Source organism: Scyliorhinus canicula, chromosome 9 (genome assembly GCF_902713615.1).
Source record: "Scyliorhinus canicula chromosome 9, sScyCan1.1, whole genome shotgun sequence".
In the NCBI taxonomy this organism is placed as follows: domain Eukaryota; kingdom Metazoa; phylum Chordata; class Chondrichthyes; order Carcharhiniformes; family Scyliorhinidae; genus Scyliorhinus; species Scyliorhinus canicula.
This window is the reverse complement of record NC_052154.1, coordinates 98480841-98507604: the sequence shown is the minus strand read 5'-3', so window position 1 is coordinate 98507604 and position 26764 is coordinate 98480841. Positions and strand designations below refer to the sequence as shown.

The window sequence follows — 26764 nt, the reverse complement described above, 5'->3', positions numbered from 1 at the left end:
TGTCTAGTAATTCTGTTATATTCAGTGATTTATTTTATTTTGCCAGATATTCATGAAAGCATATTCCTGCACATGCACAGTGCAGTATTTCAACTTGTACACATCTCCGAAGGAGTTTAATTCCAGCTTTAACATCAATTATTATGGCAACCCAGGATTCACAAACAAGTTTTATTGCAAGTAGGTTTTACAGGAATGCAACCACAATTTATAGTGAAGACTTACTGTACCCTCCCTATGCTGCCCCATATACCCTTACCACCCATCTGCACCACAAACCCCTCTTACCCACCCTAACCCATAGACACCCTCATACCCACTCCACCACATACCTCTTCTGCAGCTAGTAGTCTGCCCCCCCACCAACTTGCTTCCTTCCTCCACTTACCCCCTTTCCCCCCATTCCAGTCTCCCAACCCTGCAGGCCTCCTCCTATCAACAGACTTTGACCTGGTGGGAGTTGCAGTATAATTCAGTGACTTACCTGGCTGGGGGGCTCTAGTGCGTAGGTGTTGATGATGTACGCCAGCATATTGCAAAGCCACAAGGAAATCATGTCACCCAAAAGCCGAGGAATGAGACCGCTGAAGGGGGAGACACAGTGCTGGGGTTAGAGGAATACACAGCAAGCCTCTGCAGACTAGAATTAGAGGGACTCACACCAACCAGCCCTCTCCAGGACAGAATTGGACAGACTCACATCTACACTCTCCCATGCTGCTTTGAGAGGGGTTCACACACTACAACACCACCCTTCAGTACTGTCGATGTGCTGCCTTTTAGACAAGGGCCCCAACCCCACCTCCATGGCCTACATTTATACATCAATCAACGTTAAACCAGATTAGCAAATTCATATTCTTGTTGTTTATGGGATCTTACAATGACTACATTTATTCCATTGGCTATAAAACACTTGTGAAATCTAAGTTTGTTTTTTTGGGAGTACAGGGTACTAAATAACTTTGATTTACAGCACCTTTAACATAATCAAGTGTTGTACAGTTTCCACCAATCAGCAACTGAAGCCACTAACAAACCTGGTGATTGTAATTATTGAGCAGCCAAAAAACAAAGTCATTGGGTATTTTTTTTAAATTACAAGTTAATTTTAACAGTATTGCAACCTCAGGTCTAGCGGGGCTGGAATTTACAGCACTTTAGCCCAGGATGCTGTTATACTGGTTTGGCAGACTTTGTCCTTATGTTAGTAGAGAGTCAGTTACAGCAATTCCAGCTCTAGATTTCATATCGATTTGGACTGTCACTGAATTTGTCCCCATAAATAAACTGCTGAGAAGCTTTCTAATCTTCTTGCTCTTTAGCTATGAGGAGAGGTTGGATAAACTCGGTTCATTCTCACTTGAAGGACGGAATTTGAGGGGCGACCTGATAGAAGTGTACAAAATTATGAGGTGTCTAGACAGAGTTGGAGACCCAGAAGTTTTTTCCCAGGGTGGAAGAGTCAATTGCTAGGGGACATAGGTTTAAGGTGCGAGGGGCAAAGTTCAGACGAGATGTGCGAGGGATGTTTTTTTTTAATATACAGAGGGTAGCGGGTGCCTGGAACTCACTGTCGAAGGAGGTAGTAGAAGCAGGTACGAAACAATGCTTGAGGGACATCTTGACAAATACACGAATAGGATGGGAACAGAGGGACATGGACCAAAAGGTTTTAGGTTAAACGGGCAGCATGGTCAGCCCAGGAGGGCTGAAGGGCCTGTTCCTGTGCTGTACTTTTTTGTTCTTTATGGGTATTTGGCTACAGGTACAGGCATCACATGGCCCTTCGAGGCTACATTCTAAATAACCTCTGACGTTGGCAGGCACAAGTGGTATACTTACTCCTCCAATTCTCAACACAGTCGCAGCTCAATTTATACTTACGCAAAAAAACCTAGAAAGCCCTCTTCCTTATAGATTGTTACTACAGAACTGAATATCCCACTGCCAAGACAAACAAAGAAAGAGCAAAGAATTACTCTTCAAAAAGAATCAACCATCGGCATTCTCAAGTTAATACAACACCTAAAGCTCAGATTTAGAGTTTTGAAAGCTGCATCGATTCAGGTTTATTGTGCACACAGCGTGTGTGAGACGTATAGCTGTGTGCAGAATAAACCATCTGAAACATTCTAACTGTATCTACACACATGCACCAGTACACAAAAAACTCTGTACTCATTCATCTGAACTCCGTGTAGACACACATGCACCAGTACACAACTCTCCATTCATTCATCTGAACACCAATTGTGTATTTACACATGCACCAGTATACAATAACTCTGCATATATTCATTTGAAAACCAACTATGCACACACTCATAACCAATACACAAAAACTCTCCACTCATTCATCTGAACACTGTGTACACACATGCACCAGTACAGCACACGATAAAGAAGGCTAATGGTATGTTGGCCTACATTGCGAGAGGATTAGAGTACAGCAGGGATGTCTTGCTGCAATTATACAGGGCCTTGTTGAGGCCACACCTGGAATAGCGTCTGCAGCTTTGGTCTCCTTATCCGAGGAAGGATGTTTTGCTCTAGAGGGAGCGCAGCGAAGTTTTACCAGACCCTGGGATGGCAGGATTGACATACAAGGAGATTGAATTGGTTAGGATTGAATGCTTAAGGGCAGCGTGGTGGCGCAGTGGTTAGCACAGTTCCCTCACGGTGCCGAGGTCCCAGGTTCGATCCCGGCTCTGGGTCATTGTCTGTGTGGAGTTTGGGCAGCACGGTAGCATGGTGGTTAGCATAAATGCTTCACAGCTCCAGGGTCCCAGGTTTAATTCCCGGCTGGGTCACTGTCTGTGTGGAGTCTGCACATCCTCCCCGTGTGTGCGTGGGTTTCCTCCGGGTACTCCGGTTTCCTCCCACAGTCCAAAGATGTGCGGGTTAGGTGGATTGGCCAGGCTAAATTGCCCGTAGTGTCCTAAAAAAGTAAGGTTAAGGGGGGGGTTGTTGGGTTACGGGTATAGGGTGGATACGTGGGTTTGAGTAGGGTGATAATTGCTCGGCACAACATCGAGGGCCGAAGGGCCTGTTCTGTGCTGTACTGTTCTATGTAACCCAAAGATGTGCAAGGTAGGTGGATTGGCCACGCCAAATAACCCCTTAATTGGAAAAAATGAATTGGGTACTCTAAATTTATTAATAAAAATTGTATTCATTGGAGTTCGGAAGAATGAGGGGAGATTTCATAGAAACCTATAAAACACTAACAGGACAAGACAGGGTAGATGCAGAAAGGGTATTCCCAATGGTGGGTATGTCCAGAACCAGAGGTCACAGTCTGAGGATACAGGGTAGACTGTTGCATGAGTGTGCACAGAGTGTTCAGATGAACCACTTGCGGGCATTTGACAAAACAAATCAAAATGGCCGCAAGTAGTTGTGTCAGTCGCACACACATTTCCAGCAGCCCCAATGGCCCTTCCTCTTTAGTACAGTTTAGTGCACTGGGAACTCCCTTGCACAATCCGACATGAGATGCCTTTGGTGGGTCATGGAAACTGGTCAAGTCTCTGCACTGACCTGTACTTGGTCTCACGGCCAATAAATTGTATCATGCATCGCAAGGTGATCACTGCAAGGAAACACAACAGATCAACACTTCAAGCTTGCACACTCGTGGAATACAACCAAAAGTTCAAAGGCAGCGGTTAACACTTACCGTGAAAAGGGTGAGTGACGATGGTGGCTGTGGAGCGAGCAATCATCTCCCTCATTGTCTGGGCACAAAGGAAATAGTCAACATTGCGAACGCTCAAGACACCAAGCCGAGTAACCCCTGCTGCCCCCCACAACCATCATGAGGGGATCATATAACCTCTTAACCTCTGCCCCAACACCAGCATGTGCTTAATAGGAGGGGCCCCCACTCTACATCTCACACAGTGCTGTACCACTGTGGGGACAGTGTAGAGGGGGCTTTACTCTGCATCTAACCCCATGCTGTACCTGTCCTGGGAGTATTGGATGAAGACAGTATAGAGGGAGCTTTACTCTGTATCTAACCCTGCGCTTTATCTGTTCTGGGAGTGTTAAATGGGGACAGTGTTGATGGAGCCTTATTTTGATCCAACCCCATGCTGTATATGCTCTGGGAGTGCTTGCTGGAGCAGTTGTTAGGAACTATGTAGAGCAGTTTAATTTATATTTAGTGTGCTTAGAAAGGCAAAACCTCGTTTTAGTTTTGTTTAACTGTTTTTATGAGCTGGGGAGTCTGGGGCTCTGTTTGAATACATGCATTGTTGATGAGGCTTTACAACTGTTGAAATGAATAAATGGATTACCAAGAGGTTAGTAGTTTAGCAAATTTTAAAAAACAAAGTAAAAAAAGTACATTAAAAAACAACAAAGTAAAATACTATGCTGTTGCCTAGCTGCAGCAGTCCAGAGACACACAGAGACTGGGAAACATATAGGGGCTATCAACCAGAGAGGAAAGGCAGACGGTCTAATCTCTCCAATAAGAAATCCTACAAGCCTGTTTGGTGAATGAGTTTAGGGAACTCGTGTCTGCTATGAAGTTAAGTAATAGTGAGTTTAGATTGTGGATTTTGGGTGTCTGAGAGACATATTACAGCTGAAGAAAAGCATCCAGTGAATGCTCAGCAGTCTACTGGAAGTAAACTGTTTGAAACTGAACTAATAGCAATAAACTTTGGTAGTGGTAAATCTTCACTGGGGTTTGGTGTCTGTCAGGGTATTGGAGAGATAAAAGGGTTACAGTTTAAATCTCGTATCTGCATTAAAACCTTTCCAACCTTTTTTTTTTCTTCTTTAATAAATATGTTTGTGTGCGTTAAAGTTAGACTGGCAGATTTCTTGTGAACGTATTCAGTAACTGACCTCCATGGTTTCTAAAATAAAACGAAGCTAGAATCTACCAATCCAGGTTTCACTCTGCGATCAGACTTGTCCAGTATTATCAGAACTGGGATCATAAAGTGGAACCTCTTTCGGGACTAAAAAACCTTTAATTTCAGTGGGATCTATGAATTCTTAAAGAAACGAGTGGAAGCATTGGACATAGGAACAGGATTTACATTGGTTGGAATTTAAAAAAGGCTTCACTGGTTGCTAAGACTTTTCTGGGGCAGCACGGTAGCACAAGTCATAGATTATCATAGAATTTACAGTGAAGGAGGCCATTCGGCCCATCGAGTCTGCACCGGCCCCCGGAAAGGGCACCCTACCCAAGGTGAACACCTCCACACTATCCCCATAACCCAGTACCCCACCCAACACTAGGGCAATTTTGGACACTAAGGGCAATTTATCATGGCCAATCCACCTAACCTGCACATCTTTGGACTGTGGGAGGAAACCGGAGCACCTGGAGGAAACCCATGCACACACAGGGAGAACGTGCAGACTCCGCACAGACAGTGACCCAAGCCGGAATCGAACCTGGGACCCTGGAGCTGTGAAGCAATTGTGCTATCCACAATGCTACTGTGCTGCCCACCAAGTGATTAGCACTGTGGCTTCACAGCGCCAGGGTCCTAGGTTAAATTCCCCGCTGGGTCACTGTCTGTGCGGAGTCTGCACGCTCTCCCCGTGTCTGCGTGGGTTTCCTCCGGGTACTCCGGTTTCCTCCCAGTCTAAAGACGTGCAGATTAGGTGGATTGGCCATGATAAATTACCCTTAGTGACTCAAAAAGGTTGGGAGGGGTTATTGGGTTACAGGGACAGGGTGGAAGTGAGGGCTTGAGTGGGTCAGTGCAGACTCGATGGGCCGAATGGCCTCCTTCTGCACTGTATGGTTTATGTTCTTTGTTCCCTGGGAGTAGAGATGATGCAAGAGTGGATTGACCTAGGTTAAACAGAGTTAGTAGATAAAGCAAAGGTAAAAATAAAAGCAGCATTTTGTAAGGATATGATTAAATGAATTACCCAGCATTTAGAATTAAAAGGAGAGACTTGAAAATGATGTATCACAGCTAGAGTTAGCAGAGGTTCCTTTGCAAATCAAGCAGCTTGAGATAGTGAGGTCAAAGCACTTAAACTGGAGTAAAAGGAAAGAGAAATGAAAATAAAACTTGAAAAAGAACAAAAGAAATGGAAATGACAAAGATTCTGCAGGTGGTGGCCATGGTGTGAGTGGACGCACACAGGGCAGCTCCTGCTCGAAGGCATAGGAAAGAGTTCTTTTTATCCGATATTGGGTGCAATTTTGACAAAAAGGTGTAGTTGAATGTCAGAGTAGTTTCCTCCGGGAGTGGTATGTCCACTGGTTACCAAACCCGACAGAAGGTGAGAGACCTGGCCAAGCAGTTGGAGGAAACCTGAGGCGCAGCAGCCAGTGGAAGGATGGCGGAGGGTGAAGGGCTTGTTCAAGTCGGAAAACCCCAGATGAAACAACTGATAGCTTTTATCAAGGAGGAGCTCTGCCAGCAGAGGCAGGAAATGTGGGAGGGTCGCCCGAGGGCCATCGAAGGGGCTGTGGCACCCCTGAAGAGCTCGATGAAGCAGGTGGATAAGTGTGTGGAGATGCAGGGGTCGCAGATCCGATGGATTGAAGGGGCGATCTCGGATCATAGCGATCGAATGGTGGCATTGGAGGCAGAGATGGGGCTCTTAGGAGACCTTTGCATGATGTTGAGGGAAAAGGTGGAGGAGCAGGAGAACAGTTCGAGAAGGCAGAGCTTGTAGATAGTGGGCCTGCCTGAAGGAGTGGAAGGTTCGAGTGCCACGGGGTGGGGGGGTGGATAAGGCTCTGAAGTGGACAGAGCACACAGGTCTCTGAGGCTGAAGCCCAGAGTTGGGGACGGTAGAGGGGATTGGAGGTGCAAGCCTCCGGTAAGACTGGGAACGTGGAACGTGTGCGGGCTCAATGGTCCAGTTAAAAGATCCTGGGTGTTTGCGTGCCTAAGGAGCGTGAAAGCGGAGGTGGTTTTTCTGCAGGAGACTCACCTCCGCGAGAAGGACCAGGTTAGGCATAGAAAGGGGTGGATCGGGCAGGTTTCCCCCATGGGGTTTGATTCAAATTTGCAGGAAGTGGCAATTTTGATGAGCATGATAACAGGGACCCGGTAGGGAGATACATGACTGTGAGTGGGGTATTGGAGGGGACGCCAGAGGTGTTGGTAAACGTGTATGCAACCAAATTGGGGTGATGTGGGTTTTATGAGGGGATTGCTGGCAGCAATCCTGGACTTGGCCACGCACCAGTTGGTTATGGGAGGAGATTTTAATTGTGTCCTGGAGCCGAAAGTGGATAGGTCGAGCCCAAGGTTGATGGATAGGGTATGAATGGTAAAGAAGCTGGGTGGGTTTATGGAAAGGATGGGTATGGTGGATCTGTGGTGTTTTAAGAACCCGGGGTGGGGGGGGGGGGGGGGGGGGGGGGGGGCAGGGAGTATTTTTTTCTTGTCACATGTCTAAAAGGTCTATTCCAGGTTTGACTATTTGAGTCGGGAGATTTGGGTTGGGGTGGAGGGAGCAGAGTACGTGGGGATAGTGATTTCGAACCATGCACCCCACTAGTTGGAAATTCGGCTTAGATCGGGACGGGAACAGAGGGCGGGGTGGAGGTTTGATTTGGGGTATTTGGTGGATGGAGGCTTTTGTGACAAGGTGCGGCCGGCAATTAAGGATTATGTGGAGTCGAATCAGAACGGGGAGGTGTCGGCGACCATTTTGTGGGAAGCGATAAAAGCAGTGATCCGGGGGTAGATTATCTAGTTCAAGGCTTAGGCGGATAGGGAAAGGAGGGAGGAATATGACCGGTTAATGAGCGAGATAATGGAGGTAGATAGGGAGCACAAGGGTGCCCATCACGGAGGGAGTGGCGAGGAGGAAGAAGTTACAGGGGCAATTTGAGAAGCTGACAATGGGAAGGGCGGTAGGGCAACTGCGTGGGGCAAGAAGGGTGCAATACGAGTATGGGGAGAAGGCGAGCCGCATGCTGGCACACCAGCTGCGGAGGCAGACGGCATCCAGGGAATTTTTGAAGATACAGACAGGGGCTGGGAATTGCACAGGACGGACCCAGGGCGAGAGGAGGTGGACATGGATGTTTTTTTAGACAAGCTGGAGTTTCCTCAGCTGGGGGAAGTAAAGAGGCAGGTATGGAGGAGCCCCTGGGGTTGAGGGAGGTACTGGATAGTATAAGGGGAATGAAGTCGGGGAAGGCGCCAGGGCTGGATGGATATCTGGCGGAATTTTATAAAGAGTTTGCGACGGACCTGGCACATCGTTTGGGGGCGTTTAACGAGGGGCTGGAGAAAGGTGACCTGCTGGAGACGATGACAATGATTACACTAATCCCGAAAAAGGGGAAGGACCTGGTGGAGTGTGGGTCATATAGGCCCATATCACTGTTGAATACAGGTGTGAAAGTGCTGGCTAAGTTGTTGGCGAGAAAGATGGAAGGTTGTGCCCTAGGGGTGGTTGCGGAGGACCAAACAGGCTTCATAAAGGGCAGGCAGCTCTGGAACAATATAAGGAGGTTGTTAAATGTAGTCATGAATCCGTTGTAAGCCCAGGTACCGGAGGCAGTGGTGTCCATGGATGTGGAGAAGGCATTTGACTGGATGGAGTGGCGTTAATTCGAGAATCGGAAAATGCAGGTTAAAATACGGAAACATTTTTAGTGGTCAGAATTGCATAGATGTGGTCAAGTTCTGCCAAACATGTGATACATGTCAGGTAGTATTGGGGAAACACCTGGTATTAATTAAACCTGCACCCTTAATTCCAATTCCAGCTTCTGAAGAACCATTTGGCAGAGTCTTAATAGATTGCATAGGACCCTTACCTAAAGTAAGAGGCGGATGCTAGTATATTTTAACAATTGTGGATTTTTCAATAAGATTTCCTGAGATAGTGCCTTTGGGGAAAGTTATGGCAAAAATGGTAGTGGAAAAGTTCGTTCAATTCTTCATAAGATATGGATTACCTAAGGAGGTACAATCAGATCAAAGCTCAAATTTTATGCTACAAGTATTCAAAAAAATAATGAACAGTTTGGGGAAAAACAATTTAAATCTTCAGCTGAACATTCATAATCTCTAATGAAGGGTTAAAATCACACAAGCTAAATTCTGAAAGACAGAAAACCAGTGATGAGAAACCATTTGCTTCAAACCAGACTGTCTACAGATATCATTCAAGGACCATTGCTGTATTAATTAAAGGGAGGCTGTCGTCTCTCAGCTTGCACACAAAAATTCAATTGATAATTATGCAGCTGCAGGTCATATGTGTCCACTGTGTCCACAAGGGACAACAGGAAGGGAGTATGGTACATCACTGGTCAGCCATATTTTAGTTATTAGAAACATAGATACATGTGTGTGCCTGGCAATATTATAATTAAGTATATCTGCCCAGAATATGATTGGTTAATTATACTCGTATGTTATACATTAAGTAATGCTAATTATGAGATGTGAATGGATACAGATAATTCCTATAGAAAATGTATTCTTTGATTGGTATATGTTAATTACTTGGAAGAATAGCAACGGAATAATTGCTGTATTTTCTTTGTTCGGCGAGCTGGTAAGCCACCTGGTGGATGTTTAGCTCCCCTGCTATAGCTTGAATAAAGTTTTTCTAACTGCAACTCCGCATCGCCGGTCAGTTGGGGAGTGGGGAACACTAGTCGAATAGCTGTTTGACTTCCGCAACATTTAGAAAGGTGGCATCCAACTTTGAAGACCATGATTAAAGCCCATTGTCAGGAATGTCCCAATTATTGGGATTCAGGAATGCCATTTCAAAAAAACAAAATCTAAAGAAGTGGCAATTTAGCATGGCCAATCCAACTACCCTGCACATCTTTGGGTTGTGTGGGTGAGACCCGCACAAACACGGGCAGAATGTGCAAACTCCACGCGGGCAGTGACCCGGGGCTGGGATCGAACCCGGGTCCTCAGCGCTGTGCGGCAACAGTGCTAATCACTGCACCACTGTGCTGCCCTAAGGAATGCCATTTTTATTGTTTGTCCACAGGATTCAGTCCTTTTGAACTGATACATAGGCATGAGGTGAGAGGACATCTTAAATTGAAGAAAAATGTATAAATAAAAGTACACTTTTGACAAATTTCTGGGAAAGAAAAACAAGTGAGAGTTGGCCAGAGCATTTGAAAATCACACTGAAGCTCAAAATTGTGGGATCGCTGGGAGACGAGGTGTTAGCGTCGTTACCCGTCTCTTGGTGAACTGTTAAAAGCGTGGCTCACAGGATCCGATCAAATCAAGAAGAAACTCAATGATGTAAAGGATATAGAGAGAATTCAAGACATGGGGAAAAGTCTGCTAGTGCATCATGTTAACATGTTAAAGTGATACTGCGTTGTAATGTTCTATGTTCTATATCAGGGCGATTCAAGAATGAATCAGAAGCCGAAAATGCTCAAGTTGACCCTTCAGTAATCAGACTGGAAAACACAGAAGTGCTTAAAAATTTAGATGTAATAATATGCTATCTTCTAGAAAACTGCTGAGTTTAATGTTTGTTACACAAACTCAATTTGTGTAAACAGACTATGGAAAACATCTTTGGCCATACACAATGTAGAGGTGTGTCACCAATAAACCCTTACGTACTAAACCAAGAGAGGTTAGCCCAAGAGGGAATCAAGCTCATGCGGATAATTACAATATTGACTGAGTTAGTACTAGTAGGAGCTTGCCCATTGTAATGGTATCAGAACAAGATGGGTTGCAACAACTATGCTGGGACCTTTGCTGCTCGTAGTATATATATATATATAAATATATTTTAAAAAATAATAAATTTAGATTACCCAATTATTTTTTCCAATTAAGGGGCAATTTAGCATGGCCAATCCACCTACTCTGCACATTTTTGGGTTGTGGGGGCGAAACCCACGCAGACATGGGGAGAATGTGCAAACTCCACACGGACAGTGACCCAGAGCCGGGATCGAACCTGGGACCTCAGCGCCGTGAAGCGGTTGTGCTAACCACTAGGCCACCGTGCTGCCCTACTCGTAGTATATATAAATGATTTGGAGGAAAATGTAACTGGTCTGATTAGTAAGTTTTCAGACGACACAAAGGTTGCTGGAATTGCGGATAGCGATGAGGACTGTCAGAGGATACAGCAGGATTTAGATCGTTTGGAGACTTGGGCGGAGAGATGGCAGATGGAGTTTAATCCGGACAAATGTGAGATAATGCATTTTGGAAGGTCTAATGCAGGTAGGGAATATACAGTGAATGGTAGAACCCTCAAGAGTATTGACAGTCAGAGAGATCTAGGTGTACAGGTCCACAGGTCACTGAAAGGGGCAACGCAGATGGAGATGGTAGTCAGGAAGGCATACAGCATGCTTGCCTTCATTGACCGGGGCATTGAGTATAAGAATTGGCAAGTCATGTTGCAGCTGTATAGAACCTTCGGCCACACTTGGAGTATAGTGTTCAATTCTGGTCGCCACACTACCAGAAGGCTGTGGAGACTTCAGAGAGGGTGCAGAAGAGATTTACCAGGATGTTGCCTGGTATGGAGGGCATTAGCTATGAGGAGCGGTTGAATAAACGCGGTTTGTTCTCACTGGAACGGCGGAGGTTGAGGGGCGACCTAATAGAGGTCTACAAAATTATGAGGGGCATGGACAGAGTGGATAGTCAGAGGCTTTTTCCCAGGGTAGAGGGGTCAATTACTAGGAGGCATAGGTTTAAGGTGCGAGGGGCAAGGTTTAGAGGAGTTGTACGAGGCAAGTTTTTTTTTACACTGAGGGTAGTGGGTGCCTGGAACTCGCTGCCAGAGGTGGTGGTGGAAGCAGGGACGATAGTGACATTTAAGGAGCATCTTGACAAATACATGAATAGGATGGGAATAGAGGGATACGGACCCAAGAAGTGTAGAAGATTGTAGTTTAGACAGGCACAGGCTTGGAGGACCGAAGGGCCTGTTCCTGTGCTGTACTTTTCTTTGTTTTTATGTATAGATTATCGCAATGTTAATTTGATCACAATGGTGGATTCATATCCAATTGCACGATTAGAAGATGCACGGAGAGGGTTTGTTACAAAAATGTATTTATTGAAGGGATATTGGCAAGTTCCATTGACCAACAGGGCATAGAAATATTAGGTTTGGTAACCTCAAGTCATGCCTTTCAGAATGAAGAATGTGCCAGCAACTTTTTAAAGATTAACCAACAAGGTAATTGAAGGCTTATGCAACTGTGTTGTATGTATTGATTATTTGATTGCATTCAGCTAAAACTGGGAGGAATATTTATAAGACAAACAAATTGCTTGATGAGTTACAAAGAGCCAATTTGGTAATAAATCTGGAAGCAAAAAGTGACTTAACTGGGCCACACTGTAGGACAAGGCCAAGACGCACCTAGAGAAGCAAAGATAAGGGCTTTCTCAGGGTTTCCAGTGCCCAAGGCAAACAAGAGATTTGGTGGTCGATGGTCGAGTGGAATCTATTGGAATTCAGTCCGATTTTCAGCATTGTCGTGGTTCCCCTGACAAGCTTGTTAAAGAAAGGCAAGGCAATTCAACAGGTGGGGGCTTCCAGTGACGGGGTGTGCCGAGTGGACGCGGGAAAGGTGGCTCACCTGGAAAATTGAAATGAGATACTTTTAGCCCCAAAATAGGCCGCTAAACCCAGGAAAGAAAATCCATCCTCCTCCAACACCAGCACAATGAACGAGATATGCCAGGCAACATTTTGAGGAGCCAGAAGGACGGCAGAATCAGTAAAAGCCTGGAGAGGGGGAATGAGGCAACGATGAACAGGCGGGCTAATGAGGAATTGGCCACACCCGAACGGAATGGGCCGCCAGAACTACACCCGATAAACTAATGGATGGGCCGCCGAACACAGGAGCTCCAATTGCACAGAGACGCCACCAAATTAGAAATGATGGCGGCGGGAGCGGAGGCACTGGTCCCCTTTCAAGCGGCACTGGCAAAGGCGGAACGGGGATTAGAGACACACAGGAGGCGCTGATCAGGGATCTGGAAAAGGCTGTGACTGACCAGAGCGACCGGATCGCCTCAATGGAGACTGAGATGGCAAGGTTGGTGGATACACAAGGAACACTGAAGGGGAAGGTCGAGAACCAGAAGAATCGGTCGTGCCATCAAAACCTCCGCATTGTGAGTCTACCAGAGGGTACTGAGGGCTGGAAACCTATGGGGCACATGGCCCAGATACTGGGAAAGTTGGTTGGAGGGAATAGCTTCTCCCAAGACCATAGAAGTGGACAGAGCCCACAGGACACTCCGACAAGGCCCAAAGCCGTGGAGCAGCCGTGGCCATCATCGTGAAACTGTACTGGTACCAAGACCAGGAAAAGATCCTGAACTGGCACACGGTCCCGTAAGTGGGATGGAAACTCGATCCCGTGTACCAGGACATTGGGACAGACCTGGCCAAGCACCAGGCGGAATTCAATGCAGCTAAGGTAGCTCTATGCAAGAGCAACATGCGGTTTGGGATGCTGTACCCAGCCAACTCAGGTGACTTTCCAGGGCAAGGAGTTCTACTGCACCACACCAGCAGAAGCAGAGAGTTTTGTGCACAGACACGGGCTGGGAAGGCAATGAACCCAAACTCTTATTTCTTCTGTTTAAAAAAAGAGACTAATTGCACGGTATAGATCTGCCCCGTCTTCAGTCTGACTAGGAGTTTCAGGAAGGAAGGGGCGAGAGTAGTAAGGTACAGAAAGGGGTGAGGAGGGGGAGAAATGCAACAGGTAGGGGTAGGTAAAGATTGCTTCGGGGTGGCGCATAGAGGGTGACCTAGCACTGAGAAGCACGGATGGGGGGGCAGATGGCATAACTCCCGATGGGGAGAGTGTGCCTGGCAGAAGATGGGGAGAAAACTCTAGGTGAGGAAAAAGTGGGGGGGCGAAATGGGGAGGAGAAACAGGGCCCCAGAGGAGAGTTCGAGAGGTGGGGAATAGAACGCTGGCTACGACAGATCACACATGGCGACAATGGAAACAATGGCACCGCAAACAGCCATCTAGGGAGGCCCTAAAACAAAGGGAAACTCCGGAGTGCAGGGGCACATCCACATGGCATCACAACAATGGTGGCCATCTTGGTTCGCCCCTGGACAAAAGGAAACCCTGGAATTCAGGGTCGCAGACAGATGGTGGGTAGTATGGCGACATCAGCCATCTTGGATTACCCCTGGAGGGCACGGGCGAAAATACTGTTGACCCGGTGGGGACGGGGAAGACGACTATGACGACGACAGAAACCCCCATCAGAATAGTCACCTGGCACGTCAGGGGACTTAACGGCCCCGTGAAAAGATCAAGAGTCTTCACCCTGAAGACTGAGTAAGAGCTGGGTAGGACAGACTTAGCAATCACACACTGGGTGAGGGCTCGAGGGGTGGCCATACCGCTCAATAAGAGGATAGCATTTACAGTGACGAGGACAGTTGCGGACCAAGGGGGACAGTACGTCATGGTTATAGGTATCCTGAAGTTTTTGTGCGGACGTTGGGGGCGGGGGCGGAGGAGAGAGTGAAGTTGGGGAAGCAGTACTTTCAAGGATAGTGTTCCACGATTGCAATCTCTGACAACGCTCAACACTGCATGGATGCGAGGTCGGAGATGGGCCGGGCACAAGGCCCCCCCCATGGAGGCTGACATGGCCCTCTTGGCCGATGAGGCATTTTGCAAACGGATATTACAGGCCACAAATGGGTACATTACCAACAACCAGAATGAGGAGGTCTCACCCTCCACATTCTGGGAGGCACTGAAGGCAATGATAAGGGGGGCAATGACTGTGCACAAGGCGTGCAAAGACAGGAAGGAGAGCCCGGGGGGCGTTTTACGAACAGTGACAAAGCCAGTGACCATCTGGCTCATGAGCTGAGAATGCAGGCAGCCATGAGGGAAATAGCTCAGGTTAAAGACAGAAGCGGTAGGCTAGTCGCTGCACTAGAAGAGATCAATAAAGCCGTTGCAAATTTCTACTGAGGGCTGTACAGTTCCGAGCCCCCAGAGGGGGACTCAAAGATAAGGCAGTTTCATGACAGACTGGACATGCTGGTTGTGGGGGAGGATAAGAGATGGGGCCTGGAAGCACCACTAGCCAAGTGGTGGATATCACCAACTCCATGCAGGCAGGGAAGGCGTCAGGGCCAGATGGGTCCCGGCAGACAAAACATTTGCTCCAGCACCAGCACTCACCCCGCACTTGCAGGAGATGTTCGCAGACTCACTGGAAACGGGCACCCTACCCCAAACACTGGCATAAGCCTCAATAACGCTAATATCCAAAAAGGACAAAGACCTGACGGAGTGCAAGTCCTACAGACCCATCTCACTACTTATCGTATATGCAAAGATCCTGACGAAAGCTTGGTGAAGCGACTGGAGAGCTGCATGTCAGAGACAGTCGCAGAGGATCAGATAGGCTTTGTCAAGGGCAGACAGTTAACGTGAACATCAGACGCCTGCTGAATGTGATAATAACCTCATCTGGGGAAGAGAACACCAGAAGTGATTATCTCCCTGGACACAGGCTGTTATTCGCATGCATCAGAATCCTCACCTTCCAAAAACTTTTTTTATTAGGGTATCCAATTCCATTTTTCCCAATTAAGGGCAATTTAGCATGGCCTATCCACCTACTGTGCACATCTTTAGGTTGTGGGGGTTAGACTCATGCTGACACGGTGAAAATGTGCAAACTCCACACGGACAGTGATCCAGGGCCGGGATCGAACCCGGGTCCTCAGTGCCATGAGGCAGCAGTACAAACCACTACCCTACCCTGCTCCTCTCACAATTTTAGCCAAGTTTCATACAAAGAATCTCAGACTACCTTGCTGCAGTTTAATGTGACTACTTTGAAAATAATTTATGTAGCAGGAAGATAAAAGATGCTTTATCAAGAGCAAAAATGGAGGAACAAAACTGTCGTGATCAAAATGGACTTGTGTAGAATATGGTTTATCTGGAAAGATCCTTGCGTATTTAATGCAAATACATCTTAATTGCTCGAGTAAAATCTGTGCAAGCAAAATAGAAATAGTCATAAGAGATAAAGAAAAATTTTCATTTTTATTCTGTGGACATTTGTTAGGAACTTATAGCTTTAATTTAGTTTTATATTTGTATTTTGTTTTAGGAAAGGTGAAACCTGGTTTTAGTCTGGTTCAGAGATGTTTGTGAGCTGGGTGCAGGAAGTCTGGGGCCTTGTTTATAAACATACATTTTTAATGAAGTTTTACAACTTTTGAAGTGAAGAGATGGGTTACCAAGTGCTTGGTAGTTGAGCAAACGAAATAAAACTTTGCTTCGCCTTGTGACAAGGGTCCAGATTCACAGAGAAATAGAGAGGGATTATCAGTTAGTTTGTGGACACCAAAGAGGAAAGGCAGAAGGTCGAATCTTTCTGATAAGAAATCCTGCAAGTCAACTGGGGATCTGAGTTTAGGGAACTCACCTTCTTGCTCTGTTTAGCACACTGGGCTAAATCTCTGGCTTTGAAAGCAGACCAAGGCAGGCCAGCAGCATGGTTCAATTCCCGTAACAGCCTCCCCGAACAGGCGCCGGAATGTGGCGACTAGGGGCTTTTCACAGTAACTTCATTGAAGCCTACTCGTGACAATAAGTGATTTTCATTTCATTTCAAATTGAAGCAACAGTGAATTTAGATTGTGGAGTTGAGTGCCTCAGGGAGAGAGCAGCAGAAGCATCTGGTGAATGCTCAGCGATGCACCAGAAGTAAATGGTTTCAAACTGAGCTCATCCATGCAAGGACCCTTGGTGTGGAGACAGTGGTAAATCCTCACTGGGATTTGGTGTCCATCAGCGTACTGCTGGTACAGAAGGAACAGTGCTGAGTGTAAAGCATTTTCTGGTGTTTGTATTGAAATTTCCCCAACTTTTTCATATGGTTCATTTTTCTTGTTTCATTCGCATTTTATTCCTTGTGCTAAAAGTACACTGGCAGATTTCTTGTGAACGCTTTCACTAACTAACCAGAGACTAACCAGTAACTCACGGTTTCTTTAAAAAAAAGTAAGGATCTAACATACCAGATTTTACTCTAGGATCTGACTTGTCCGGTATTAACATCAGCTGGGATGATGACCCATAGCAGAAGGAGCTTAACTCTGTATCTAACCCCGTGCTGTACCTGTCCTGGGTGTGTTTGATGGGGACAGTGTAGAGGGAGCTTTGCTCTGTATCTGACCCCGTGCTGTACCTGTCCAGGGAGTGTTTGATGGGGACAGTGTGGAGGGTCCTTTACTCTGTATCTAACCCCGTGCTGTACCTGTCCTGGGAGTGTTTGATGGGGACAGTGTAGACGGAGCTTTGCTCTGTATCTGATCCCGTGCTGTACCTGTCCAGGGAGCGTTTGATGGGGACAGTGTGGAGGGAGCTTTACTCTGTATCTAACCCGTGCTGTACCTGTTCTGGGAGTGTTTGATGGGGACAGTGGAGAGGGAGCTTTGCTCTGTATCTGATCCCGTGCTGTACATGTCCAGGGAGTGTTTGATGGGGACAGTGTAGAGGGTCCTTTACTCTGTATCTAACCCCGTGCTGTACCTGTCCTGGGAGTCTTTGATGGGGACAGCGTAGAGGGAGCTTTGCTCTGTATCTGATCCCATGCTGTACCTGTCCTGGGAGTGTCTGATGGGGCAGTGTAGAGGGAGCTTTCCTCTGTATCTAACCCTGTGCTGCACCTGTCCTGGGAGTGTTTGATGGGGCAGTGTAGAGAGAGCTTTCCTCTTTATGTGAAAGAAGGATTGCTCCTGACAGATTAACTAGGACACTGGGTGAACAGAATTAATGGACCAAATAGCCTCTTTCTTTAGTCTTCACACACATAAGGATTTTAATGTGACCAAGAGCAGAATTAGAGTAGTCAGTCTGACAGAGGACTGTCTACCTGCAGTGTCACAACAATATTTTCAGTCCTGATTTAAACCTGCTAAATCTGACCAGAGTCCTGCAGCAGGGAGAGAGTAGTCATTTCCTGGCAGCTGGAGCGAGTAGCTTACCTCCACCCTGTTAGATAGGTAGCTTACCTCCACCCTGTTAGATATGTAGCTTACCTCCACCCTGTTAGATAGGTAGCTTACCTCCACCCTGTTAGATATGTAGCTTACCTCCACCCCGTTAGATAGGTAGCTTACCTCCACAATGTTAGATAGGTAGCTTACCTCCACCCTGTTAGATAGGTAGCTTACCTCCACAATGTTAGATAGGTAGCTTACCTCCACCCTGTTAGATAGGTAGCTTACCTCCACCCTGTTATATAGGTAGCTTACCTCCACAATGTTAGATAGGTAGCTTACCTCCACCCTGTTAGATATGTAGCTTACCTCCACCCTGTTAGATAGGTAGCTTACCTCCACAATGTTAGATAGGTAGCTTACCTCCACAATGTTAGATAGGTAGCTTACCTCCACAATGTTAGATAGGTAGCTTACCTCCACAATGTTAGATAGGTAGCTTACCTCCACAATGTTAGATGTGTAGCTTACCTCCACCCTGTTAGATAGGTAGCTTACCTCCACCCTGTTAGATGTGTAGCTTACCTCCACCCTGTTAGATATGTAGCTTACCTCCACAATGTTAGATAGGTAGCTTACCTCCACAATGTTAGATATGTAGCTTACCTCCACCCTGTTAGATAGGTAGCTTACCTCCACCCTGTTAGATATGTAGCTTACCTCCACCCTGTTAGATAGGTAGCTTACCTCCACAATGTTAGATATGTAGCTTACCTCCACCCTGTTAGATAGGTAGCTTACCTCCACCCTGTTAGATAGGTAGCTTACCTCCACAATGTTAGATGTGTAGCTTACCTCCACCCTGTTAGATAGGTAGCTTACCTCCACCCTGTTAGATGTGTAGCTTACCTCCACCCTGTTAGATGTGTAGTTTACCTCCACCCTGTTAGATGTGTAGTTTACCTCCACCCTGTTAGATATGTAGCTTACCTCCACCCTGTTAGATGTGTAGCTTACCTCCACAATGTTAGATGTGTAGCTTACCTCCACCCTGTTAGATATGTAGCTTACCTCCACAATGTTAGATAGGTAGCTTACCTCCACAATGTTAGATAGGTAGCTTACCTCCACCCTGTTAGATGTGTAGCTTACCTCCACCCTGTTAGATGTGTAGCTTACCTCCACCCTGTTAGATATGTAGCTTACCTCCACCCTGTTAGATATGTAGCTTACCTCCACCCTGTTAGATATGTAGCTTACCTCCACAATGTTAGATAGGTAGTTTACCTCCACCCTGTTAGGTATGTAGCTTACCTCCACCCTGTTAGATATGTAGCTTACCTCCACCCTGTTAGATGTGTAGCTTACCTCCACCCTGTTAGATAGGTAGTTTACCTCCACCCTGTTAGATAGGTAGCTTACCTCCACCCTGTTAGATGTGTAGCTTACCTCCACCCTGTTAGATGTGTAGCTTACCTCCACCCTGTTAGATGTGTAGCTTACCTCCACCCTGTTAGATGTGTAGCTTACCTCCACCCTGTTAGATGTGTAGCTTACCTCCACCCTGTTAGATATGTAGCTTACCTTCACCCTGTTAGATGTGTAGCTTACCTCCACCCTGTTAGATGTGTAGCTTACCTCCACCCTGTTAGATGTGTAGCTTACCTCCACCCTGTTAGATATGTAGCTGTCTCCACCCTGTTAGATATGTAACTTATCTCCATCCTGTTAGATATGTAGCTGGAGTGAGTAGCTGGCTCCACCCTGTTAGATATGTAACTTACCTCGTCAAACACACGTTGCAGTGACGGCTCGTCCCCAATTTTCTCCATTTCTGTGCACTGCAAGTGAAGGTACAATATATGACTGTGGGGTTTGAAAACCTTGCACATAGACTTCTCTAATCTTGTCAACAGAGAATTCTTGAATCTGCAATTGGTTCACATCACACCAGTTGTCAACAGCCAAGGAAATCGGAGTAAAAAAGCACTTCAATGTGAGTTACAGATCGGAATTTAATCGAGGGGTTTGGGGTGGTTTATACATAGAATAACAGATACCCGGGAGTGAGTTACAGACTGGAATTGAATCAAGGGTTTTTTTTTGGGGGGGGGGGGGGGGGGTTAAATATAGAATAAGATATCTGGAAGTTAGTTACAGACTGGAGTCCAATCGAGGGGATGGGGTGGCTTATACATAGAATAAAGATGTATGGCATTAAGGGTAAAGTAGTAGCATGGATAGAGGATTGGTTAATTAATAGAAAGCAAAGAGTGGGGATTAATGGGTGTTTCTCTGGTTGGCAATCAGTAGCTAGTGGTGTCCCTCAGGGATCCGTGTTGGGCCCACAATTGTTCACAATTTACATAGATTATTTGGAGTTGGGGGCCAAGGGCAATGTGTCCAAGTTTGCAGATGACACTAAGGTGAGTGGTAAAGTGAAAAATGCAGAGGATACTGGAAGTCTGCAGAGGGATTTGGATAGGTTAAGTGAATGGGCTAGGGTCTGGCAGGTGGAATACAATGTTGACAAATGTGAGGTTATCCATTTTGGCAAGAATAACAGTAAACTGGATTATTATTTAAATGATAAAATATTAAAGCATGCAGCTGTGCAGTGAGACCTGGGTGTGCTAGTGCATGAGTCACAGAAAGTTGGTTTACAGGTGCAACAGGGTGATTAAGGCGGCAAATGGAATTTTGTCCTTCATTGCTAGAGGGATGGAGTTTAAGACTTTGGAGGTTATGCTACAATTGTATACGGTGTTAGTGAGGCCACACCTGGAGTAGTGTGTTCAGTTTTGGTCTCCTTACTTGAGAAAGGACGTACTGGCGCTGGAGGGTGTGCAGAGGAGATTCACTAGGTTAATCCCAGAGCTGAAGGGGTTGGATTACGAGGAAAGGTTGAGACTGGGACTGTACTCGTTGGAATTTAGAAGTATGAGGGGGGATCTTATAGAAACATATAAAATTATGAAGGGAATAGATAGGATAGATGTGGGCAGGTTGTTTCCACTGGCGGGTGAAAGCAGAACTAGGGGGCATAGCCTCAAAATAAGGGGAAGTAGATTTAGGACTGAGTTTAGGAGGAACTTCTTCACCCAAAGGGTTGTGAATCTATGGAATTCCTTGCCCAGTGAAGCAGTTGAGGCTTCTTCATTAAATGTTTTTAAGATAAAGATATATAGTTTTTTGAAGAATAAAGGGATTAAGGGTTATGGTGTTCGGGCCGGAAAGTGGAGCTGAGTCCACAAAAGATCAGCCATGATCTCATTGAATGGCGGAGCAGGCGCGAGGGGCCAGATGGTCTACTCCTGCTCCTAGTTATTATGTTCTTATGTAATAACAGACACCTGGGCGTGTGTTATAGACTGGAATCTAATCAAGGGGTTATTTATTTTCAGAATAATAGATACCCGGGAGTGAGTTACAGACTGGAATACAATCGAGGAATTTGGGTTGTTTAAATACAGAATAACAGACACCCAGGAGTGAGCTACAGACTGGAATCTAATTGAGGGGTTTGTATCATTTAAATATAGAATAACAGGGGTCACAGTATGATGCTTCAGGGTAAATCATTTCGGACAGAGATAAGGAGACATTTCTTCACACAAAGAGTGGTGAGCCTGTGGAATTCATTACCATAGGAAGTAGTTGATGCTAAAACTATGAATATATTCAAGAGGCGGCTAGATATTGCACTTGGGGAGAATGGGATCAAAGGATAGGGGGAGAAAGCAGGATTAGGCTATTGAGTTGGATGATCAGCCATGATCGTGATGAATGGCGGAACAGGCTCCAAAGGCCAAAAGGCCTCCTCCTGCTCCTATCTTCTCTGTATTTATGTACCAGATACTCAGGAGAATGGAATCTAATCGAGGAATTCAGGTTGATAAGAGTATCAGAGGGATTTGGGTGATTTATATATAGAATAACAGATCCTGAGAGTGAGTTAAAGACAGGAATCTAATAGAAGGGTTTCGGTTGGTTTATATATACAATACCAGATATCCAGAAGTTACAGGCTGAAATCTAATCAAGAGTTTTGGTGTGGTTTATGTACAGAACAGATACCCTGGAGGGAATTACTGACTGGAATGTAATCGAGGGATGTGGGTGTTTTTTTATATTGAATAACAGGTGCCTGGGTGTGAGTTACTGACTGGAATCCAATCGAGGTGTTCGGGTGGTTTATGTATAGAATAACAGACACCCAGGATCGAGTTACAGACTGGAATGTAATCGAGGGGTTCAGGTTGGTTTATATATAGAATAACAGATACTCAGGAGTGAGCTACAGACTTAAATCTAATCAAGGTGTTTGAGGTGGTTAAAATATAGAATAACAGATCCTGGGAGTGAGTTACAGATGGAATCTAATCAAGAAATTTTGGGTGGTTTATACTTAGGATACCAGATACCCAGGAGTGAGTTAGAAACTGGAATCTAATTGACCAACTTGTGTAGTTTATGTCAAAGAATTGATTCTGAAGCCTGTGCGATCATACTTGCTGAATTATATAACAGTGAAGATGACAATGATGAGCAGACCAGGTCAGGAAATTAAACAACAAATTTCTTCACCAACCAATAGGTGGAACAAACTACAAGCACAAGTGGTGAACAGGTAACTTTGAAATATTTTAGGACGATCCAGAACCAAACAAAATCCTCTTTTCACGGGCAATTAATTCACCAGTCACACCTTGCTGTCGTGTTTGTCCTGAAGACTGACCCTCACTCCCACAAAGGTTCTTCCAAACATCGACCTGCAAATGTTTATCTGCACTCTCTAGACTCACATTAGCAAGAGTTCAATTGTGAAGCAGACACTAACCTCATTTTCCTTCATGTCCTGATAGCTCTGAAACAAAAAAGAAACATGAACATCAGAGTCTGTAACAGTAGAGAGCGAGTGACATACAGAAATTGAAAGTCTGGAACAGTAGACAGTGAAATTGAGAGAGATTCTGTAACAGTAGCCAGTGAGTGACACAGGGAATCGAAAGAGAGCCTGTAACAGTAGTGAGTGTGGGACAGGGGAATTCAGAGTTTGTAATACTAGAGAGAGAGCGACACAGGGAATGGAGCTGTCTGTAAGGGTACAGAGAGAGTGACAAAGGGCAATAGAGAGAGTCTAATAGTAGAGCGAGTGACACAGGGGAATTGAGAGTCTGTGACAGTGGAGAGCAAGTGACAGGGGAATTAAGAGAGACCATGCAACAGTAGAGAAAAAGTGTGACAGAGAATTGAGAGAGTCTGTAATATTAGAGAGTGGGTTCCAGGGGAATTGAGAAGAACTGTAAAGGAACAGAGAGAGTGAAAGGGGAATAGAGCGAGTCTGTAACAGGAGAGAGCAAGTGACAGAGGGGAATTGAGAGAATCCATAACAGTAGAGAGTAAGTGATAGAGTGGAATTGAGAGAGTGTAATACAGTAGTAGAGAGCGAGTGACACAGGGGGATTGAGAGTCTAACAGCAGAGAGAGAGTGCCACAGGAATTGAGAGAGTCTGGAACAGTGAGAGAGGGTAATTGAGTGTCTGTAACAGTGGAGAGCAAGTGTCACAGGGAAATTGAGAGAGTCTGTAACAGTAGAGAGCGAATGACAGGGCAATTAAGAGAGTCTGTAACAGTAGAGAGCGAATAACACATGGCAATTAAGAGAGTGTCTGTAACAGTGGAGAGCAAGTGTCACAGGGGAATTAAGAGAGTCTGTAACAATAGAGAGCGAATGACACAGGGCAATTAAGAGAGTCTGTAACAGTAGAGAGCAAGTGACACGGGAATTAAGAGAGTCTGTAACAGTAGAGAGCGAATAACACATGAGAATTAAGAGTGTCTGTAACAGTGGAGAGTGAGTGACAACAGGGGAATTGAGAGAGTCTGTAACAGTGGAGAGTGAGTGACACAGGGGAATAGAGAGAGTCTGTAACAGTGGAGAGTGAGTGACACAGGGGAATAGAGACAGTGGAGAGCAAGTGTCACAGGGGAATTAAGAGAGTCTGTAACAATAGAGAGCGAATGACACAGGGCAATTAAGAGAGTCTGTAACAGTAGAGAGCAAGTGACACGGGAATTAAGAGAGTCTGTAACAGTAGAGAGCGAATAACACATGAGAATTAAGAGAGTCTGTAACAGTGGAGAGTGAGTGACACAGGGGAATAGAGAGAATCTGTAACAGTGGAGAGTGAGTGACACAGGGGAATTGAGAGAGTGTAACAGTGGAGAGTGAGTGACACGGGAATTGAGAGAGTCTGTAACAGTGGAGAGTGAGTGACACAGGGGAATAGAGAGTGTCTGTAACAGTGGAGAGTGAGTGACACAGGGGAATAGAGAGAGTCTGTAACAGTGGAGAGTGAGTGACACAGGGGAATAGAGAGAGTCTGCAACAGTGGAGAGTGAGTGACACAGGGGAATAGAGAGAGTCTGCAACAGTGGAGAGTGAGTGACACAGGGGAATAGAGAGAGTCTGTAACAGTGGAGAGTGAGTGACACAGGGGAATAGAGAGAGTCTGCAACAGTGGAGAGTGAGTGACACAGGGGAATAGAGAGAGTCTGCAACAGTGGAGAGTGAGTGACACAGGGGAATAGAGAGAGTCTGCAACAGTGGAGAGTGAGTGACACAGGGGAATAGAGAGAGTCTGTAACAGTGGAGAGTGAGTGACACAGGGGAATTGAGAGTCTGTAACAGTAGAGAGTGAGTGACACAGGGGAATAGAGAGAGTCTGTAACAGTAGAGAGTGAGTGACACAGGGGAATAGAGAGAGTCTGTAACAGTAGAGTGAGTGACACAGGGGAATTGAGAGAGTCTGCAACAGTGGAGAGTGAGTGACACAGGGGAATAGAGAGAGTCTGTAACAGTGGAGAGTGAGTGACACAGGGGAATAGAGAGTGTCTGTAACAGTGGAGAGTGAGTGACACAGGGGAATTAAGAGTGTCTGTAACAGTGGAGAGTGAGTGACACAGGGGAATTGAGAGAGTCTGTAACAGTGGAGAGTGAGTGACACAGGGGAATAGAGAGAGTGTCTGTAACAGTGGAGAGTGAGTGATAGAGGAGAATTGAGAGTCTGTAACAGTGGAGAGTGAGTGAAACAATTGAGAGTTTGTAATAGTAGAGTGAGTGATAGAGGGGAATTAAGAGCCTGTAATAGTGGAGTGTGAGACACAGGGGTATTGAGAGGGAGTCTGGAACATAGGGAACGAGTGACAGAGGGAAATTGAGAGACACAGAGGGATTGAGAGGGAGTCTATAACAGTAAAGAGTGAGTGATAGAGGGGAATTGAGAGTGTCTGTAATAGGTAGAGAGTGACACAGGGGGATTGAGAGGGAGTCTATAACTGTAAAGAGCGAGTGATAGAGGGGAATTGAGAGTGTCTGTAATAAGTAGAGAGTGACACAGGGGAATTGAGAGGGTGTCTGTAAGTGGAGAGCAAGTGGCATGGAGAATTGAGAGTCAGTGGGCAGGATTCTCCGACCCCCCCGCCGGGCCGGGGAATCGCCCGGGGGGGAGGGGGGGGGGGGGGGGGGGGGGGGGGGAGCGGCAGCGTGAATCCTGCCCCCGCCGTCCACCAAATTCTCCGGCACTGGAGATTCAGCTGGGCGGGAATCGCGCCATGCCAGTCACTCGCACCGGCCTCCTCAACGATTCTCCGGCCCACGATGGGCTGAAGTCCCGCTGGTTCTTTGCCAATCCCGCCGGCGTGGATCAGACTAGGTCCCTTACCATCAGGACCTGGTGGCGTGGGCGGGGTCCAGGGGGGCGAGGCGATCTGGCTCCGGGGCGTGCCCCCACGGTGGCCTGGCCCGCGATCGGGGCCCACCGATGCGCGGGCGGCCCTGTGCCGTGGGGGCACTCTTTTCCTACGCGTCGGCCGTGTCAGCCGACGTGATGGCCGACAAATAGGTGAAAACCACCCCCCCCCCCGGTGCATGCGCGGGGATGACGTCAGCAGTTGCTGACGCTCCCGCGCATGTGCGGACTCTCGCCGGCAGGCGGAGTCGTTCGGCCCCAGCTGCCGTGGCACCAAAGGCCTTCCACGCCAGCTGGTGGGGCGCAAACCACTCCGGTGCCGGCCTAGCCCCTGAAGGTGTGAAGGATTCCGCATCTTTGGGATGGGCCGACGTGGGAGTGGTTCACGCCACTCAGTCCCGCTGGGACCCCCGCCCCGCCAGGTACGGGAGAATCCTGCCCTGTAAAACTCAGTTGAAATGAAATGAAATGAAAATCGCTTATTGTCACGAGTAGGCTTCAATGAAGTTACTGTGAAAAGCCCCTAGTCGCCACATTCCGGCGCCTGTCCGGAGAGGCTGGTACGGGAATCGAACCGTGCTGCTGGCCTGCTTTAAAAGCCAGCGATTTAGCCCAGTGAGCTAAACCAACCAGTTGTACTGGAGTGCTGACTTCGGGCTATATTAGAGTGCTAAAGTGGGGGGTTTTGTGACTAAGGGAGTTCATTGAGGTGGTAGCAACCTTCTCCATTCATTTCCTACGTGACCTCAAAGAGCCTGGAGTTTGCAAACAGCGCAACTGACTGGTGAGTAAGTCTGGTGGGTAATTTTTAAACTAGACTGAATTGTAAGTCATTGTTTTAGCAAGGTCAGGGACTTAGTTGTTTCATTTTTTAAAAAACAAAATAGTCCTCTAAAGTTTTAAATCTAAAGTGTTTCATCGTGGCAGGAGAGCTCAAAGCCGTGGTTTGCTCCTGTGGAGTCTGTAACAGTGGACAGCAAGTGACATAGGGGGAATTGAGAGTCTGTAACACTGGAGACCAAGTGTCACAGGAAAAGTGTTTGCTCCAGGAACATTCAAGT

At 46.5% G+C, this 26764-nt stretch overlaps 1 protein-coding gene across 2 annotated transcripts in view; it reads right to left on the bottom strand.

Annotated features, from left to right (window-relative positions):
• mtch2 (mitochondrial carrier homolog 2) overlaps nt 1-26764 on the bottom strand; it is a 73746-nt gene that overhangs the window by 14885 nt on the left and 32097 nt on the right. For both annotated transcript variants that reach the window (XM_038807318.1, XM_038807319.1), the window contains exons 4-9: nt 22790-22816; nt 19734-19790; nt 3683-3740; nt 3544-3595; nt 1888-1947; nt 485-584 (exon numbers count right to left, since the gene is read on the bottom strand). In XM_038807318.1, the coding sequence (XP_038663246.1) occupies nt 485-584; nt 1888-1947; nt 3544-3595; nt 3683-3740; nt 19734-19790; nt 22790-22816 (354 nt within the window). The remainder of the gene's footprint in view (nt 1-484; nt 585-1887; nt 1948-3543; nt 3596-3682; nt 3741-19733; nt 19791-22789; nt 22817-26764) is intronic.